At 46.1% G+C, this 20488-nt stretch overlaps 1 protein-coding gene across 1 annotated transcript in view; it reads right to left on the reverse strand.

The window, feature by feature from the left end:
- CACNA2D4 (calcium voltage-gated channel auxiliary subunit alpha2delta 4) overlaps positions 1 to 20488 on the reverse strand; it is a gene marked incomplete at its 5' end in the record, with an annotated part of 132115 nt that overhangs the window by 99263 nt on the left and 12364 nt on the right. Inside the window, 9 exons of the mRNA XM_082479730.1 lie at positions 875 to 988; positions 9758 to 9847; positions 11026 to 11100; positions 12676 to 12826; positions 13409 to 13469; positions 14530 to 14661; positions 17002 to 17164; positions 18759 to 18818; positions 20315 to 20431. Of these exons, the coding sequence (XP_082335856.1) occupies positions 875 to 988; positions 9758 to 9847; positions 11026 to 11100; positions 12676 to 12826; positions 13409 to 13469; positions 14530 to 14661; positions 17002 to 17164; positions 18759 to 18818; positions 20315 to 20431 (963 nt within the window). The remainder of the gene's footprint in view (positions 1 to 874; positions 989 to 9757; positions 9848 to 11025; positions 11101 to 12675; positions 12827 to 13408; positions 13470 to 14529; positions 14662 to 17001; positions 17165 to 18758; positions 18819 to 20314; positions 20432 to 20488) is intronic.

The following is a 20488-nucleotide window of genomic DNA, read 5'->3' on the forward strand; positions in this document are numbered from 1 at the left end:
GCGCCCGGGATCATCTGAATAACAAGGCAGAAGTGCAAATTCTATTTGTTTTTATGATGGCAGCTCTGCCAGGCACTCAGCAACCGCATGCGGAGAGGTTTATAGCTCACAGGAATACTTCACCCAGGGGAACAGCTGGCCGCATGAATCATTCAGAGAAAGCTTCACCATTTCTCTTGTGTTTGACCAATGTCAAAAGAGCCAATCCTGAAATAAACTGCTTTAACAGCCCCATGCTCTGGCCTCTCAGTAGGCTGCTTCTCTCCCTTTGTGCATTGCTGCTAGCTGGGATGAGGTAAACAAATAAATCAGGAAGGTTTAGGATGAGCTGTGGTCTATTCCACTTTCACAGTCTGCTCTTGCTAGTACAAGCCTGTAATCATGGACCTCAAAGTAAATAGGGCTGGAAGGCACCTAGAGAGGTTGTCTGGGCCATTCTCCTGCCCACCATAAGAACTGCTAATAGCCAAACCTTTTCCCAAACAGGCCCCATTATAAACAGTCCTGGATGGCATTAAAATTCTTTGCATAAGTAGGTTTTTTTAAATTTTAAAACACTCATCTTAGTCTTTATCATCTTATCAGGAAAATGTTTTGATTGCCCACACCTTCGGAAAATGAGAAGTATGGAAAAAAAATCAACCCGAAACTGCACTGACCTACAGATATCCATATGCCATCCTACCACCTCTAAAATCACTGCAGCAGGCTCCCGTCTGGCTGCTTTCTTTTGTGTTTACAGCAGGATGCAAGCGGACATTGGAGTATAGGAATCTTCTGCTCTGCCTGACCTCCTGGCTCACGCTCTTCTATTCCCACCATAGCAGGGTAGCACCTTTCCTCCCCCTTTCTGTTTATCGCTTCCCAGACGAACCTTCCGATCTGGCCAGTTGTATTTTTCAAACACAGCTTCATAATCCTCCACTGCTCCGTCTGTGATCAGCATGATGGCTTGGTTACACAAGCCTCCTTGACCGGCGTCTCTGAACTACAAACAGAGAGGAACAGCATTCGTTATCTCAACGCAGGCTGTTTCCGTGTAATTGCAGCGTATTTATTCATGATGGGCCAGATCCCACCTTCCTCTTGCAAACCTCACCCTGCGCTCAGAAAGAGCTCTGCTTAAATAAGGACTGTGTGTGTATGCTGCATATAATTTGTTTTTATTTATACAGCCCTTCCTAGCACATGCGGCCACAGGAGGCTTTACAGAAGTAAAGTAACAAGCAGAAAATAAGTGCTGTGGAGGAAGGGTGTCATTCCCTGCTGCCTCACATCTTGCACAACCGCGTTCGTTTATGCAAAACAACTATAGACTGACCATAAACACTGCCACTCTGATTTGACGGCAATAACTGTCGCTTTTTATGGAAGAAAATGTGAGAGGAGGGGGAAATCAGACTCATTATTTCAGGGTAAATCCATCAACCTGCCAAAAAAATAGCAGAGAAAGGCAGGAGCACGTGAAAAAAAGAAGGCGACTGCCATCAGAGCTGAAATAGGTTATGAACGTGCCAGATAGAAAGGCCACACAGCGTAATGACGGATGACCTGTTATCCGTGCCAAAGTGATGTTTTTCAGGTAGAGTGGAAGTACACTGGGTCTCTGGTACAAAGGTTGATGTGCTCCCAAGGACATGTGGAAAAGTGTTGAACAGGCGTGCTCTTGCAGGCAAGCCAGACCCTGCCTCCCCACGTTGCTTATCTAGTGGTCCTGCACGCACAGCCATTCGCCTCTCATGCCCCCAGGTACACCGGCTCTGGGGAACCAAGTGCCTTATGCAGCAGCGACGCGGGAGTTGGATTAGCTGTCACCAGAGGCGGTGGCAGAGGACATCAAGGCACAAAAAAGAGCAGCTACTTTGCTGCGGCTCCCAGCACAGTGTCAGTAGGCACTTCTCCTGGCACAGCATCTCACCGCTTCTGTGCTCTGGGCAAGGAAAACGCTAATCAACAAGGGAGGGTACAGAAACTGATGCAGGGTAAAAAAATATGGAAAGAGGACAATATGACAAGTCTGCACAAGAGATTAATGAGAGGCAATGGCATGAGATGGAGAGTGTACAGGAGAGACTAATTGAAGGGGACTAAGGTTATATCAAACACAGCAGTAATTTTAAACTGGAGGGAGTAGTTATATCTTATAAATGAGGAAAAAGGTATCCAAGTGGCAAGACTAATTGCATAAAATGAAAGCAAGCACTGGATGGGAGAACAAGCGCACCGAGTGTGAACTGGGACTTTTTAGATGTTCTAGGGTTCAGCTCACAAGTCCCTTCTGGTTTGGTAGTGTTGTGTTAGGACAGAAGGCAAATGTCTTCACCAACGTGGATGGTACTGTGGTTCCACTGCAGATTAACATCATGACCATCGATCGATACCTGAAAGCCAACTCCAAGTCCAGATCTTCCCAGACATTTCACCACTCCTACATTTACCTGTGTGATTGTCCCTCATTATGAAATTACCAGGTTCAGAGCTAATATCACCATAATGTCTCCTTCCACCACCATTTACATTATCAGTCCTGCTTCCTTCAACATTGCTCTTGATATCACTGAAGAACCGGTTACTCCAGTAAGCATGGATTCAACAGCTTCTGAATGACCATCCCATTACTTGTATCACTGACCAATATCAGTACAGATGATTGTGAAAGAGAAGGATGATGTAATAGGGTCATTTCTAACTAGCTGTTCTCAGACAAAACATCCATATGCATTACTGAATCAGGATGAGGTGGTTGGGCATGCTCCTCCTCTTTCATGTCACCAGAGCAGCACAACACAGGAGAGGCAAACTGTACCTCTGCTGCTGCAGTCGTGCAACCCAGCAGTGGGGATCTCCCATGTCTTCCTCTACAGAGTCCCCAAGGTCTGACGTTTCCAGTGGTCCAAAAAGCTTCTACACCTTGTACCATAGAAAAAAGCCATCAGTGCCAGCTACAGGGTAACTGAAGCTCCAGGAGGGATCACAGAAGACATGCCCTCTGCTCAGCAAGGAGACTCAGGGCAAAGGCTGAGGGTGCACAACAGGAACAAACACAGGATGCTCTATGGTGCAAATGAAAGGGGGAAAACAGTTGACAGCTGCATGGGATTCTGCTGCCAACCATCAGGTAGGAAAAAGACACGGATTCTCAAGTGAGCTATTCCTAAGACAGAGATCAACTGTGTGCAGGTTAGCGGAGAGAACGGCTAGTGTGAGCGTCCATTAGGGAGGCATAGGGTTACGCGATGGTGCAGGAGATACTGTCAGAATGAGCTTCAGATCACAGATATGTGAACCTTGTAGTTACGAAAGCAGCTTATTCCAGACTGTTGCAATCTACATGTTTTGTTTAGATGATTATTAAATTAACACTTAATTAAGGTCACCCACCATTTCATCAAACTATTTAAGACATCTTTTCATGTAGCTTACTTCAGACCTCATAATACTGAGATACTGAGAAATTAGATGCTGTATGAGAACCAGCAATCTCCTAATTACAGGAGTAGATGATATTTGCAACAGGGAAAATGAGATCATCAGAGTCATAGAAATAGAGATTAAAAAGACAGATTTAGAAAACAAACGAACAAGAGGTAATCCCTGATTTTTAGGTCCTTTTGTGGCTGGCTGCAGCTGTAGCGAATGATCTGACAACATTCGCATCAAGCTCTGAGCATAATTCCCTGCTCTGACTGAAGTCCCAGGAGCGTGAAAGAAGGGGAGATGAGGAACAAGATGTCCACAGAACAGATGTCTGAAGAGATGCGGACTAGAGCCGCAGTCGGTGAATGAGGCAGAGAGCTAAGTATTCTCCTGTATAAATTTGGTCACGTTGTCAGGAGGAACAGGCATGATCTAATTAATTCAGGGTCACAGTCTCTTGTACTCCCTTGTTTGCTCATTGCCGTTTACTTTGCAGTTATAGCCTGGCACAGAGTTACTAGTTAAGCAATAGGAACATCAGCACAGCTCAGTGGTGCGCAGGCATGCGTGCTGATTATATACACATCTGGCCAGATGACTGAACAGCCCCTCTCCATCTCCTCCTGCCCGTTCTTATGCAGACTGGCCTCCAGAATTACTGAAAATTCAAACTGGGTGGCAAGCGTCCCATGGGGAGAAAATCAGCAGCAGAGAAGGAAAAAAGCCAGTGAAGAAGAAACGAGAGATGGCATTAAGCAAAATGGCATAAACTAGTAAACAGGAAATAAATCCTGAGCTTTGCATATCCTGAAAAATAAGCTGCAGAATCCAGGTGCATAAAAATGTGAGTGGAATCAAGAAAAGATTCATAAACGTTTAGATAGAAGCAAGAAAGGCAGTAAAAAGAGTATGTTGCCAGATGATAAAAAGCAGAGGGAAATGGTCAGGCAGAGATGCTTTATAGCCTCCATACTTCATCATCAAAAGGACAATATTGTAATGGCTGGGTACATGCTGAAGTGATAAGAAAAAAAGAAAAAAAATGAATTAATTACAGGCAGGGTCACAAAGTGGTAGGGTTAAAGAAAAAGTTAATTGAAAGCATTTGAATAATCTGTGCTCAGCAGGAAGGGAAAGAATTACAGAAGGTGGTGCTGGACTACTTGCCTCATGGGCTGATACCTGACTGGGACTGTATGAGATCCCAAAGGATGAAGAGTTAATCAACAGAAAATATGTTTTACAAGAAGCAGAGAAACTAGACAGCTAGATTGTCCTTAAACATCTAGCCTGTTGCTGGTAAAATTAGTAACACAGTCCTCTTTGTGTGCACAAAGGGAATGCTTCCCCACACAGATGGGGCATAAGAAGCCACACTCTCTTGATTACTCACATCAGCAGATAGGTTTATTCTTTGTATTACACTAGTTTACTCAAGTTAAGCAGAATTTTATGTTCTGCTGAAATCCAGTTTGTTACCAGTTTCACCATTTTTTTTCCACATATAGGCACTTTGGAGTGACCTACTCATAATTAAACTCAAAATTTATGTAACTTCTGAGTTCAGCAGCGAGTCAAGGCACCATTAAACCAGCTTGGTGTTAAGAGGTGTGTCCTGGTTTGAGGTTTTAACAGGACCAGTTTTGTTCGGTAACTTTACTTTTTAGCTGGGCCTCTTCTAACTACAGAAATTAACAGGATATTGTGCAGACAGTGTTCACTCTCAGAGTGATAAGACCAATGTTTATAGCTTATGCCCAGGCATGGTATGCAGAGAGGCTCTTGCTTATACTTATTGCTATAACACCCAAGGGCAGCCAACTTTGTTATGTGCCCCATTAGAGAGTTGGAAGCAGAAAAGTGTAGAGGTGTCCCACCTGCAGGGAGGAGCAGACAGAACAAGTGACCCAAAACTGATCAACAGGGTATTGCATCCCATCTGCCTCTGCCTCAGTATAAAAGCTGAGGGATCAAAGGGTCGACTCTCTTCAATGGCTGGCATCCAAGGAGGACTCTGTTCATCTGCCTCTGATACTGACCCTGAATCCCGATCTGGAATCCAGTTCCCATCCATCACTGAGTCCAGTCTGGGACTTCCCCAGTGCCAGCTGGTGACATGATTGTCATCCTGGGAGCTTGATACAGTTTTGTATATATTTCATTATTTTCTTTTTATATTATTATTAATATTTCATTCAAGTAATTTATTTCCTTCTAAAATCCTAAGTCTCTTTTCCCCTCCTCTGCCTCTGTCTTTGAAGACATAGAAGCATCTGTCACTCACCCGGTGGCCAGTTCAGCCTAAACCATGACAAGGAGACATCATTCCAAGGTGGCCTCAGAGAGCCTGGGGTTTCTTTTCCTCCACAGGGTCAGAAAAACATTAGCTTTCAAAGTACCTACTTACTCTGAGCAGATCCTGAGAAAGGAGGACCTATAAGAGTTACAGATTTTGCACTACCTAATCCTGAGAGTGTCATATATAATGACTAGGATGAGAGGTGTGTGTTTTCATATGTACGTATATACACAAACATATATACAGCATGCCTATAAAAAAATATATATATATATTTACAATTTGGTTTACATTGGAAAGAACAGGAGGCTGAATACTGGCTGGAGAGAAATACCGCAGAGGCAGATCAGCTGGATAGGAATTAACAATGTGACAGTGTCTGAAGGAAGGTGACTGTTGTCTTACATTGTGTTAAGAGGACTATGGTGTGTAAAACAAGGAAGGTAATTATTCTGCTCTGCTTAGCACTTGATAGCTCTCAGCTGCAGCACTTACATAGTGTTGGGAGGATGGTGTTTTAGGGAAGGCAGGCAGCCTGCAAGCAGCCGAGAGCAGAGCAGCAGCCAGAACAAAGGGGTATAAATCCTACAGGAAAAGGGCAAAAGGACAAGATGTGCTGAGGTTGTTGAAACGAAGAGAAGGTAGCAGCAAGATAGGCTAAAACTTGATAAACAAGAAAAGAGCTCAAAAGGTAACACTTGATACCTAAGAATTTTGAAGCACTTTATAAATGTATGCTTAACACCATGGTTTCCCTGGGATGCATATTTTATTGAAACCACTCAGTGTGTGGCTAAATTGAAATGGAGAGTTTAAGTGGTTTATTGAGCATGGCAGAGAGGGGCAGGGGAGGCTCTGGCTAACTGTTCTCCTGAAACTGTTCTGCAAATTGCGTCACAAATTAAAATATGCCCCATCTACCCCAGAACATAATGGAGGAAAACAAAGACAGTGAAAGATCGTGCTCTTCCTCAACCCTTCTCTACTACTCATACCTCATTGAGTAGGTCTCTACTGGGCTATTAATTCTACAAGCAATTGGACTGAGGAAAATTACCAGGGAAATTTTGCAGTCACTTTCATTACAGATATTATTACTGGTTGTCTATTGTAATCAGCAAAGCCTGTTTCATCAGTATGATGTAGCGATTTTCATTTTCATTCTCTTGCATATGCTCCTGTGAACAATAACAGGACAGCCTGTGAGGAATGGCTATGATTACAAGCTGAGAATGACGGGAAGGCAGTGGCCAATTCCAAAGTTCCCCCTTCTCCCACCTGCATGACTGCAGCAGCACAGATTTGTTTCAGGGCACAGTGATGGAAACAAACACTTTTCCTCCCCTATTACTGGTATAGATCTAAGAAGCTCTAAGAGATTGCGGAGAGTCCTTAAAGCATACAAGCATTTGAAGGTGGTGCCCTTTTGCCTTAAGCTATGGTACTGGCAGAGCCTGGGGTCCTCCAGCTGGTGATATCAAGGCACTCTCTAGATGAGCCCTTACCAGGGAAGCTACATGTTGGGTAAGGCTGCTGCAGGATAATAGGCATGTTTCTACACTTGTGTGCCTATGTACGCGCAGTCACAATCTCTCTCTCTTCTGAGTGTCACCAGGCAGACAGAAATCCTGGGATGAAGCTGCAAAATGACCAGCAGGAGGTCCTGCAGGCCTCCTGCTGCACGTGCAGCCATCCCACAGCTGGCTGCGAACAGGGGTCCCACCTGATGGCTTCTGTGACCTTGGACTGAGATCCCAGAGGAGGCAATCGTGGCCTATGCTACAGTGAGCTCCCTTCTGTCATGCTGCGAGAAAGCTGCAACCAGTGCTACTGGGAAAGGAAAGCTGGGTGGAAGAGATATATAGCCCAGTTTCACACCTTTCTTTGACAGCAAAGTTACTGTTTCTGAGCTCCGTTTTCATGGACGGCAGTTTCCAAGATGCAGAGAAGTGTGGCACAAGCAGCCACCGAAAGCACAGCCACCTTTCCTCATCTGCAGATGCTCAAAGGAAAGATGCTCAAATGCCTGAGTCAGTTGTCCTCTCCCCAGATCTGAGGTGATAACGAAAGGCATAAGGGAAGCAACACCTCACCTTGTGAGTGAGTAACATCAGGAAGGTTTTAACACCTCTGGGTGCTGTACTGTCTAAAAGCAATCTCAGAGCTGTTTTGAGCTCATTAGTCAAGGATCAATATAAGTGATTTTTACTTAAACTGCTGACTGCATTTTTGATGCCAAAGAGAGGAAAAATATTTTCTCCACCTGCCAAAGAGTTTCTTCCCTGTTACTGCAGTGGAGTTACATTAGTCCACTGGGCGGTATGGACATCACTCTCTCTCTGGAGGTATTTTACGTCCAGCTATATCAGTGGAGGACAGTTGTTTTTTTCGGTCTCAGCTATTCCACCACGTACCTTCTATTTCCCACGGGTGTGCCTGGCTCAAAGTAATGCAGGGTTTTATAGAGGTCCTGGCTCCTGGAGGCTTGAAGAATGCCTAGTCTAGTCGGTGAGCCATGCCTGCCAGAAAGGAGGTTGCGAGGTCTCCTCATTAGTGGGACCAGACCAGTTTGGGCGCCTGTGCCTGGCATGACCAGCTGCTATTTCAGCTGGGGCAAGCAGGCTTTCTTTAGGGTTCTCCATTACTCTCCACCGAGACCTTCAAAGCTGTGCTGGTTGAGGGAGTCTGCAGTTGTACTGCATTGGGCTGCTTTAATCTGTTGTTGGTGTACATAACTAGTGCTACATTAGACATTAAGAAATCATTTTTCCTCTGGTGGAAAAAATGTTTAAATACTCTGATTTGTGTAACACAGACCTATATAGGCTCTGGATCTTTGACTTTAAAGACAAAGTTAACTTTGTCACAAAGTGCAAGGATACATGTACATGAATCTAGCAGGCATCTAATCCATGTAATTGTTCTAGGTTTATATCATTACTGCTTCCCTGGGTCATCTCAGTAACTACCTTCCCCCAAAGATGTTGAACTAGTACTACTAGCAGCGCTGCCAGCCTATTAATGGAACGTCTAGGCTATACCACACTCTTCTCAGGTTGCCATTAAAGCCATTATGCTTCTATTACCACTGACAAGTCAGCTCAGCTACCACCATCCCTGGGTTCAACTCTGATCATGCTTGCACTGGCATAAATTAGGAACAGCATTCCCATAGCCAAACTTAAACTTCCAGTTTGTAAAATAAGTAAGAGTGAGGAATCCTTCCCAGGGTGTCAATACCTCTAGCACACTACCTTTAACATCAATGCCATCATTATGGCCACTAGCATCATACCATGTACATACTCTTACAAGCACCAAAGGCATTGGCATCTTTAGGCCAACCCCACTATAGACAGTGCCACGAGGAGGTGGGGGTGTTCAGCTGGTTCTTGATCCTTCTTTTGTTAACATTCCTTAAGAAACTGAGTTAAGTCATATGTTTACCTCCAGGCTATTGGGGTCCCAGTTGTTCACATAAGTCAATGAATCATTCACGGTTCTTATCACAGGACATGATCAGATTGACTGATTAATTCTCCTGTACCTGTGGTTTCTTCCTCAAGCACTGATCCTCAGCAAAGTGACATTGGAATAAATCTGAAGCCTGAGAATAATCTTTTATGTCTTCATCATCATCTACTTACCAGGGCTCACTAATAACATTACTTATGACCAGAATTGTTGCCCTCAGCTGACCAGTTATATTTTATTGCCACCATCTATAATCAAGGTGCCTGAGCAATGCCCAGTTGTGGGGCTCGTTAAGGAAACATCATGAGGCCACAGCCTCGCCGGCTCCTGATCCCTCCTGGACAGGCATCGGCAGCCCCAGGGCATCACGCACCAACCATCACCTCCCCAAAGCCAGGTCACTCCTGCATACTGCCTGGCGCAAATTTGGGGCCCCTGAGATCAGCTCATACTACCTCCCCCCTGCAGCCCCATGAAGGATGTGCTAAGTCATTAGACGTAGAGGGGAAAGTAGAGGTGGGCAGGGACATGTGTGCCCTATGCAAGCATTGGCACTGACTCTCTTACCTCCCTCAGGATTTTGAAGGACTCTGTCAAGGCCTTGTTCACAGTCCCCACTCCTTTTGCCTGTAGTTCATCCACCAGCTGCTTGAAGTGCTGGCAAGAAGAGAAGCAGAAAGGCAGCAATGAGTTGCAGGCAGGGTGCTCCCTTCAACCAGAGGAGGAAAGGATAACCTGGAGAAGCCTGTGCCCTCGGGCACCTGTTCCTTCACTGCTGCATCGTGATGGGTGGAGGTGGGAAAGTCAAGTGACCGCTCCATTGGCAGTGCCATCATGGTGCACCTATGGCAAAGGAGCCACAACAGGACTGCATTTCTCAGTCTGTGGGCTGGAACCATTGTTGGTCTGTGGAACGTCATGCAAGGGACAAAAGTATTAGAAATCAGACTTTCCCTTATCTACGCCTTCAGGAAAAAAAAACAAACCACATTCCTGTGCATGCAAGAGTGACAGGATTGGGGAAAAAGAAAGGCAATAAGCAAGCATTCAAATTTTAACAGGCATTGATATGGTTGTAAGTGCACCCTCAGAAAGTGCTCTCTGTAGGGTGGATAATGCCCCAAAGGCTAGGCATTCCTTTACGAAACACTACAGAGTCATCACCCTGTGGAGTCATTCTCTGTGACCCAGGGCTAAGCTGGGAAAGAAATTTGGAGAGAAAGCTGGTTGTTTGAAGACATGGAGGGACGTGCTACCTCTGTGTTAATAGAAGCTAAAAGTACCAGTCAGCCCAGAGGGTGGTGGAGCAGCCGGATGCAGGCTGACCACCTCAGGGCTGCTGAGCCCTCCTGGATCAGAGCAGCAAAAAGTCTCATGAGAGAAAGCTTGCTGGTGGTTCCCTCTGGCAAAGAATCAGGCCAGGCTGAGAATGCATTCATTGGGAAAGGGCTGATTTTTCTCCTTTCCAAGGGCTGACCATGTAGAGTTTTCAAAGATGGAGAATGTTTGCCCCCTGCATGCTGTTTTTCTGGAGCAGCCTGGCCCAGGTTCACTCGTGCTCCAGCAGCGGTGGTGCCAAGCCTGTTGTGATACTGGAAAGTTGGTTGCTGCTGTTCAGGTTGGCAGCTGACCTGATGTTACAGAGGATTTGTGTAAGCAAAGGTTAACCACGGAGCCAGCACACACCACTGAACTGGTGCTTGGTTCTGAAATGCGAATCCACACACTTCTGGGAGACGGTTGTTTCTTGTCCCTCGAATTTCATGTCACAGCATCTTAGCCCCAGGTACTTAAGAGAACTACCTGAATAACATCAGTAGTAGCCTGCTACTCACCTCTCTGTTATCTCTGTCTGCTTGGACCAGGATACCCTTAAAACAGGGTTCGATAAAATGAACATAATCATTGTACTGCAAAGAGAAAGTGAAAAGAAAGGGATTGTAATGGGAGAAAATTCACAAAAGGGGTTCACATCATAGGTGGATGTTCAAAAAACAGTACGGAGCATGATGCCATTTTATTTGTAGTAATCATGGCAAATTATAATTTTGATAAATCTTGTATTTGTTTAAATAATGTGTTAATTACAGTGTTTTGCTGAGTTCTGTCTGAGCATATCTACACACTTACTTCCCCCCCCCCGGCTCACAGGATAGAGATTTTCTCTGTGGTCTATTAGCTTGTGCCCCTGGCCTTACTTCTAGCAATATTTGCAAATATTTTTGACTTCTGGAGACTTTGTGAGTCCCCAGTGGCCAACTGAACCTCCCAAGTGGTTTTGTAGCCTTATGTCTGATGCCTCTGGCACATGGTTGAATGATAATCCGTCAAGTTATCACACATCCACCAAACTGTGATAATTAGTAGGGTGTATACTTCTAGCCTGACACATATGTGAGGTAAAACATGCCGGTGTAAACCTTTTCCTGCAAGGTTCAAGACGGCATAATTCCTAAAAGCATGGCTAAGAGGCCACTGATGCTCAACTGATCAATAGGAGCTTAAGTCAAATTATGTGTCTGAGCCAGTAGGTTCTTGGTGCGAGTACAGAAAAGGAATATATATGCTCTTTCTGGAATTGTTTTTGAAGAACATATAATATTTCAAATTCTTTAATGACTTCCCTCCATTTTTATGCCAACACTGTTCACTCTTCCATCTATCCAGCTGTATAAAGACAGAGCTGTCACCACTGGACTTTCTCACTATATTACACAATAAGAAGCAATGAACAAAAAGTAGACTGTATATTTCAGTGGCCATGCCCTGGCAAAATGTTATAGGAAGGAGCCTGGGGAAAGAGGTGGTGCTTGAATTAGCTTTGAAAATTAGAAAATGAGCGGCCATTTGACATTAACCTGGCACCAAAGCTCCCAGTCTTGACACGGATCAAGGAAAGATTTTGCTTTCTCTTGTCAGTGGTGCTGGTTCTCTGTGGGTAACTGGCCCATCCTCATCCCGGTAGGGCTTAAAATGGGAGAGAGTAACACTCAGGCAACCTGACCAAACTCCATGCAGGCCTGTGCAGATTGACACTGGACTGCAGTCTTGCAGGATGCTGCTGCACAAAATGGCTTATGGTGGTAATTTTCTAACCTGGAAACATTATCCTGAGAATTATACTGCTACTGGACCTAAATACAGTACTATGCTACGCTATGCTATGGTAGGTGAATTTATTAGCTCACGTCCCTGTTAGCTCAGGTGTCTCTACAGCACTTCGCTATTTGTTGCAATCACATCTGTAGTTAAGGAAAGAGGTGCAGCTGACATCCTCCATAGAGTGGGGTGAGATGACTAAGCAGCCACCCTGCTGACCATACGAAGCTGAGTTCCCAGGGGTACTTGGTTTTATTCCCTCATCCAACATAGGTACGAAGTGTTGTAGTTACGCCACTGTAACACCTGTAGTTTGCTAAAGGGGCTGAAGGGTTGGTATGAGGCACAAGGAAGACAACTCAGCACTGGAAATGGGACATACTTACTGCAATGATGTTGACAAAGTCATTTTCTCCCAGAGTATCTAAAATGGTGATGATGGTGTGTTTGGCAATGGTCATCCGCAGGCCCTTCATGCTCCCACTGACGTCCACGATGATTACAATGTCCTTGGGAGAGGTGGCCGCTTGGATGTACCTTTATAACAAGAAGAATACAAGGAAGCAGGATGAGCATACAGGGAGGGGGAACGCTGGGTGTGCTGCTAGCTAGCTGCAGCGTGCACCACACGCTCACGTGCACCACGAGCACAGCTATCCAGCAGGGTCAGGCTGGGCAATCTGATGGGTCCCCTCCTACCAACCTGCCTCTCCCGCCGGCCCCAGTACCTCGCTTCCTGCATTGGCAAGTGCTGGGCCTGCTGCAGACCTATGTCCAGATTCAGCAGGGAGTGACAACTGCTAAAGCCTCCTTTAGCCATGCTGAGTGGACTGAGTAAATGCCCTGCATTGCTGGAGTCTGAACAGCCCTGTCCTTCTGGTTGAGAGTTATAAGGAAGGGTACACTGGCGGTGATTTCCACGTGGCACACGTAAGATGCCATATGGAAAGCTGGCACTGGCAGGTGGGAGGACAGTATTCCTAACCTGGTATTGCCTTCATTTATGTATCCCCTAATCTCTCGCAGGAGCAGCGTGGGGCAGTAACTGGTGTCACCTTGGAAAAGAGGGAGAGAGGAAGACAGGGAGGTGCTTTGGGCAAATCCCTCCAAAACTCTTACCAGCCACGATTCCTGCAGTCAAAGGAGATGACTCCGTTCTCATCTGGTAACCACTTTATTCCTGAAGGGAGCAGCAAAAGGAGCAATCAGCACACACAGGCAGGCAGGCATCTGCTCCCCACTCCCCAGGCACCCGCATTTCTGCTGTTCACTGCTGAGACCCGGCTGCCCCGCAGGGGCACGCAAGTCTGGCCAGCAACAGCAACAGCCATTCTGCAGAAATAAAAGCAGAGCTGCATGGTCTTCAGCAGTTCTCAGTAAACTGTTTATTAAATTTCTATTTAAAAAATGTACCTAGATATAGTCAGTTTGAATTTGGGGAGAAATTGCACTTACTTTAAACTTTCTGCCACTTTGATGTAATTCTCAACAACATCTTTTTCTCCCCAAGGGTGGTTGAGAGCATAAAAAAGCAGCAGCAGTGACAGGGATGTGTCCCAGATTCCTTCCTAAAGGCTCTGTTCACAGTCATCTCTGTTCTCCCCTTCCACAACACGTGACAGGTCACAGAGCAAGGGCATGCAGCCATCTGACAGGGCCACCAGGCCAAGCTACAGCTGGGGAGGATCTCGTGGGTTCCTCCAAGCACGGGGCCTCCCTCTTGCTCTGTGACCTTACATGCTGCTTGCAGCTGGCGAGCGGATAACAAGTCAGGCCAACCAGCTGCATCTGCCATGTGTGGCCTTGGCGATGGAGAGAGGCTGTGGCCACCACTAAATGCCACAGGGAGCACAAGGCAGGGTGCCCTCATGCAGCCTCCGCACCCCACCTGTGAGATTTTCAGGTCCTGTCACGGTGTTTTGTGGGCTTTTTGGAGGGCAGTCTCCTTGATGCATAACCCTGCGAGCAGACTCCTCTGGGGTCGCAAGGACAACACGCCTGGAAGGCTGGTTCTTGGGTGGAAAAGGGGTTTATGCCTGCTGTGGACACTAGTCCTTCATCCTAAGCAGCAGCAGCAGCCGCAGCCCATGGACAGAGTATTTCTTGTTCACTGCACCCTGCCTTTCACGGGGACACACTGCCTGCAAACTTCCTGGATTGGGCTTTTCCACAGCACAACCCCTGTCGTGCAAGACTGTTGCTTTGCACTGAAAGAGTGAAGCTGATCTCTGCTCTTTTACCTGGGTAGAGCCTGAAGAATCCAGTGGAACTGCCAAAGTACTGCCAGGTTAGTGTGGGATCTCTTTCAAAGTTGTCCACAAAAATAGGATTCAAGGCTTCTGACATGTAAACACCATTCAGGATATCAGGGTCTGTGGGGAAAAGAATAGAAAACGGGGAAAGCAAGCATGCAAAAGAGGGGAGGACACCCACCACCCCCGATGAAGGAGGGGAGGGGAACAAAGACAACCCCAGGAGGAACACAGCCTTGTCCAAAGGTGGTTTTCATTGTGGTCTGCAAAAGCCACGTCCCTTTATCCCAATCTCCCCCCTCACAACGACATCTATCCCCTCAGCAGTGGCTTTCCAGCTTTCCAACAGGCATCACGAAGGAAATTGGATGCACCATCCAGGTAAATCCTGGAGGGCAGGTGACCACTTGCCACTACAAGTGATCTCAGCTTGGTCATGGACTATTATTCCCATTTCTCTTTCCAGCCTTGTCTGCCCTTGGGCGCTATGTCTGTTTGGAAGAGGGCTCTGAGAGACGCAGGAAAACCAGCACAGTGCTGAACACAACTGTCACACTGTCCAGGCAAGACTCAGCTGCTGCCAGAGAAGGGACATGTGGCTGTTGTAAGGCATTGCCTTATGCACCTCTAAGTGGAACAGCCTTTCTACAAAGAGTGTTTATATTTATGCTAGATGTAATTACCTAAAGACAGAGGAGCTCTAGGATTTACATGCCGTTTCTCTCTCTCTCTCTCTCTCTCTCCTCTTTCTCCCAACAATTCTTTTCTTCTTTGCCTGCCCTTTCTTTCACAAAGCCTGGGCTGTCCTCCCTTGCCCCTGGTCTCATCAGAATCAGTAGGAAGTTACAGACTTGCAAGAACTCGTAAGAGGCAGCGTATATTTGGTGTCTGCGTTGACTCATTGCCTCAGGAGACCGACCACAGCAGCAGCAATAGAAATAGGGAATTATAAGAAACTGGTCATTTTAGGATTAACTGTATGAATGTTGACAGGGATGGGGCTTTGACTTACCGCTTCCTGTTTAGTCACTTTAGTAAAGGTGGTTTTGGTCAAAACAGGGGGAAAATTGAACTGTGACTCCCCAACAATGAACCCAAAGTAACTTATGCAGGAAGGGACCCAGAATAGCTGTGGAGAGCCAGACTTGTTGCTGTTTGCAAGAGGGGGAGTCAGTACTGCCAGGCACTGCTCCCAGCAGAAGCTGTAGGCGTGGAAGCAGCTGCCCTTCTCCTCCGTCTCCTGCTCATCCTCCAGCCATAGCCATAGCCAAGCTGGATAGCTTGGGTCAAGCTGTACAGGCAAGAAATCAGCTAGCTGGCCACTGCCTCTCTATTCTGACAGCGGCCATTTGGCCACCTCTTTCAGTATGCCGCTGTAGGTAGCGGCCTACTTTATGTATCTCTGCCGTCGATACCCACGGCCATCTCTGCTGGTGGCTCTATTGTGCACAAGATTTTAGTGTCTGGGGCTGTCGGACCAGATGGAATTAATTTAAAGTCATGGGAGAAATAGAACTCCCTCTATTGTCCCTCTAAATAACAAAGGACTTGGAGCACATTTACAAACTTCAGGACGAGATGGGGCAGGCGCTGGTGACTGTGCTCACATCTATGAGGGAAGTAACGGAACTTTTTTCCTTGCCAAAACATATGCAAGGGGAAGACCAGATGGGGAGGTAGGGAAGGAGCCAGTTCAGGCAGCTTCAAACATTGGCCAAAAAGAGCAGTAAACTTAGGACAATTGCAACTGGTGTCTCAGCCTGCAGATTTGGCAGTGTGCTGACCAGCCTGGAGACAGACCAGTTTCTGGTGTGTAGCTGGAGTGGTGTGCATATGCAGGGGGAGAGGACGCAGTCTGGGCACAGATGAGGCCATGTGAGTCTTGGTGCCTCCCTGGACTCCTGCAGGTGCCAAAGGCTGGCTGAGAACACAAAATAGCCCAGAACAGTCACATCCCAGTAGCAGTTGTGAATTATCCCCAGTCTCCTATGGGTACGCTTACTGGAAATTAAGAGCGTCCCTGGGAGGTGTTAGTGCATCATAATACAAAGGTACTTGGGGTCTAAATTCTCAGATGAGAATCCTTGACACCTAAAGACCTTGACAAACCTGACGCTTTGTACAGAGTAACAATTGCCAATAAATTCACACCACAGTTTGTTTCACAGCATCTTTGTTTGGGTAGATGAACCCTAGGAGACTATACTGCCTGCCTAAGATGGAGGACTGTCGATCATTAAAGGTCTAAGAGCAAAAGAGCACTGTAAGTTCTAAGAGCACTGTGGTCACAGTGACAGACTACAGCACAGACATGACCGTGCCTTAGGATAGTACTTTTCCAGACCTGTTTTCTGTCAGTTGTTTTTTTTCTGTTCACATCCTTTCTTTCAGCATTATTACTGGTAGTTTCCACAGCAACCTCCTAGTAGTGAGAAAGTAGAGGCCAGTAGAGGCCGTTACCTTTGTTGTAGACGTTGGTGGGGAGCTGGATATCACTGTAGGTTGTGTTCACCAGCAGGTTATTGAAATGCTCATTTGGCTCCAAAATAAATTCATCTCCAAGCTCCACATAATTGTCATTTTCATCCTTGTCATTAATCAGGAGAGAATTGTAGTAATCAAACTGTTGATGAAGACAATGGAAAAGAGAAAGGCAACAAGAGAGAATAAGACAGAATATTACCACTACTGCCTGAAAAGAAACACTCTTTAAAACATAAAAAAGGGACATCTGGAGAATTCAGGCTTCAAATCAGATCAAGACGAGCAGCAAACAAGAGCCATTACCAACTAAAAAATGTCAAGCTGCCAAAATGATGGTTTCTGCCCAGTTTCTTATTGTCAGGCACCCCCATGACTGAAAGCATGGTCATAACTGGTAGCAGAATTGCCACCTGAGAGCAAAGGGACACAGTGACAGATTCCTGTGGTCCCTTAGAGATATTTAAGTGACTAACCAGAGTGTGTCACTGGGTCTGGTTCCCAGGTTTGCTACAGGGCATGTCGATGCTGACCTTACTTGCCCTGTCTCTGCAGCTGTCATTTACTGGAGTTAACTCCTGATGTACATCCATCCGGGATTATCCCTTCACTCTGTCACTGCAAGCAGAAGGTGCTCATCAAAGGATAGAGCAGAAGGTGCTCAAAGACAACACCGTTTTCCCTCTGGGAAAGCCACTGGGGATTCAGCATCTACAGTCAATTTAGTATCTTCAGGACACTCTTTACCCTTGTATAACAGATGCTTTTAAGATGTTTTTGTTGACTTTATCTGAGGGCAGAGGTTATTTGTTATTTAAGGATTTATGTTCAAGCACTAACAGTACTCGGGGGTTGTGAACTGTGTGTGCAAATACCTGGTCATGTACCTCCACTCACCCATGATCCTTACTGTGAATGTAGCTGACCCAACTAGCACAACTGTAACGTGATTCTTAAATAAAGAGGTAGGAGAGGTGAAATTGGTAGACAGCTTGATTTCAAGAAGCATTTTCATTCCCACCCTTTCCCAGCATGGAGAGGTGTACTTGCGGGGTAGCCCGTACTTCTGTCAAGCACCCTGCTTGCACAGCACGGGACAGCAGACTTCCTTCAGAGTTTTCACTCCAGTTCCCTTCACCAGTAATAATCCCATAGATTGGCTACAGTTTTTGACAGAAAGCCAATTATCCAAATTGCTTGGGCAGCACCACGCTTTTACCCAACAGGGAATCCTGACAAGTGGGTGTCTTGAGGGTATAGAAAAGATGAGGAGAGCTGTTGAGAGAGATGGTGAGAAACTCAGCTCATTGGGATTAACGGTTTGCTGTGGGTATTTGTAACAGCATCCTCCTCATTGCTCACACACACACTCAATTTTTAGCTCATTTTCCAGTCAAGTAACCCACAAAGCGCCAGCTAATTTGCACTAATGCGTCACATAATGACAGCCTTGGTGCATAGTAGATGTAATGCCAACAACATCACACAACCCAATGTCTTCTCAAATCCTTCCCCTCACAGGGCCAAAGGGATTGACCTCCTAGGCGTTACCAGGTTTGGAATCTGCCAAGGGAGTTGCTTACTCACACAGGTTTCTAGACAAGCTGATTGTGCTGGACGAGGAAACTCCTAACCTGTCTAGAAGCCCAACAGGACTGGGTGCTGCTAAGCCTGCCTTTTGCCTAGTGTCTCTGAGGACGCGTGTCATATTTTGTCACTGACAGAGATAAACTTACCTCCAGTGAGGAGTTGTACTCATGGTTCAGATCTGCATCTTCTGCTGCTTCCACCAACCTCTAATGCAAGCACACAGAAAGACAGATGAGGGGGTGCCATGGAAAGCCCTCCAGAAGCTCTTCCAGCTGTATCAGCCATTCACACAGTTAGTGAAAAGACACACGACTGCCTCCTTCACCACAACACAGTCACAGGGCTATAAACTTCCCTCTTTCCCTCCTTTTTCTGCTGACCTGTCATTCTATGCTGCAGCTTTACAGCTTGGAAGGTGTATTCACAGCTATTTACTGCCGAGTATGTTCACACCTACTTACTGCAGATTCCCTGCTAAACCCCTGAGCAATCTTAGATATCACAGGACATACACAAACAGAAACATGTCCATTTGGAGAAACAACAGCCAGAGATTTAATTTCATTTTTCCATGAACTCTTCCAAAAAGCCATGGGAAAGGCATTTCAGACCCAGCCTGATGTCAGTATCTCATCAAAGGAAAAGGCCTTGTGGGAGTCTCAATCTGGTATTGTTACCAAGACAAAGACCACGACTTGATTTTGTAAAGGGCTCAGTGATGCTGTGGCCATTTATAAGCTCTTACCATTTATGGAAGACAATATAATCAACTGGTATTCTTGAATACGATGCTTCAGGGCACTGATTCTCAATTGGTACAGACTGGGAAGGAATCCAGCTAAACATGTACATGTTTTCAGGGTTGCACAATCAGCGACAGTCTCAGCAAAACTACTTTTTGCTCCTTCAAAAAGGATAAGGCAATCCAAACACCGGAAAAGTCTGGCTATGAATTTAATGTTATAGGCCAAAGTTCTGGGTCTAAATATGCCCACATTTCGCTTTGAGATTCAAATGACGTGTTTCTGGATGACTTTTCCACATTAAACGCCTTAAACAGTCAAGCGTCTGTGACTACAGAAATATGCTTTTCATACTGGGTAAACATAAGGGAATATGATAGATCCTAAGATGCAAGAAATAAGAGGGGCCGTAACAATTACCTGCTCTGATCTCCAACGCAGCAACAGCTAAAGACCTCTTGCCACCTCCTCCATGCTTCCCCATGTACACAGCTGGAAATCCAAGTACCTTCTTTGCAGCTTGTGTTCAGGGGCTGCAGGAATTTCCTTCAAGCCACACACACAGCTGAAACAAGCTACTAGTCTTCAACGGCCAGAGTGCATCATGCAAGGATGAACATTATTTTCACTTCTGAGTTTTTTTCCTCTTCAAACAGCTCTTCTCTTTTAGAAGAGTGTTCATTCCCTCACATTTATTCCTAGACTTTGTTTTTATCTTATTTCCTACTTTGGGCTGAGGGAGAAGCCAGCATTGCCTTGTCTGAACGCCCACATCCTCCCACCAGCGTCTACTTAAAGCTCAGAGTGAGCAGCCAGCTGCACCAGCAGGCATTTGCTTGGGCAAGGAAGTCCTCGTGCAACCTCTGCGCCCACACACTCCTGGTACAGCAGAAGGTCTGCGTCTACTGTTCTGGGGCTGACAGGAGAGGACTTTCTTCCCATAATCCCTATGGTCATACCTCAACGGCTTCAACCTTCCTACGGAGCATGCTTTCCATCTGCTCCGAGAACTTCTTCACCAGCTCCAGGCCGTCCACCTCTTTGATCTTCAGAGTTGGCTCCACATCTTTGTACTTCTACCCAAGGGAAAGCAGAAAATTCTGCTGAGCTGGAGGCTCACAAGGAGAGGCATG

The sequence above is a fragment of the Vanellus vanellus genome, assembly GCF_965231255.1.
Source record: "Vanellus vanellus genome assembly, chromosome: 1".
Classification (NCBI taxonomy): Eukaryota; Metazoa; Chordata; class Aves; order Charadriiformes; family Charadriidae; genus Vanellus; species Vanellus vanellus.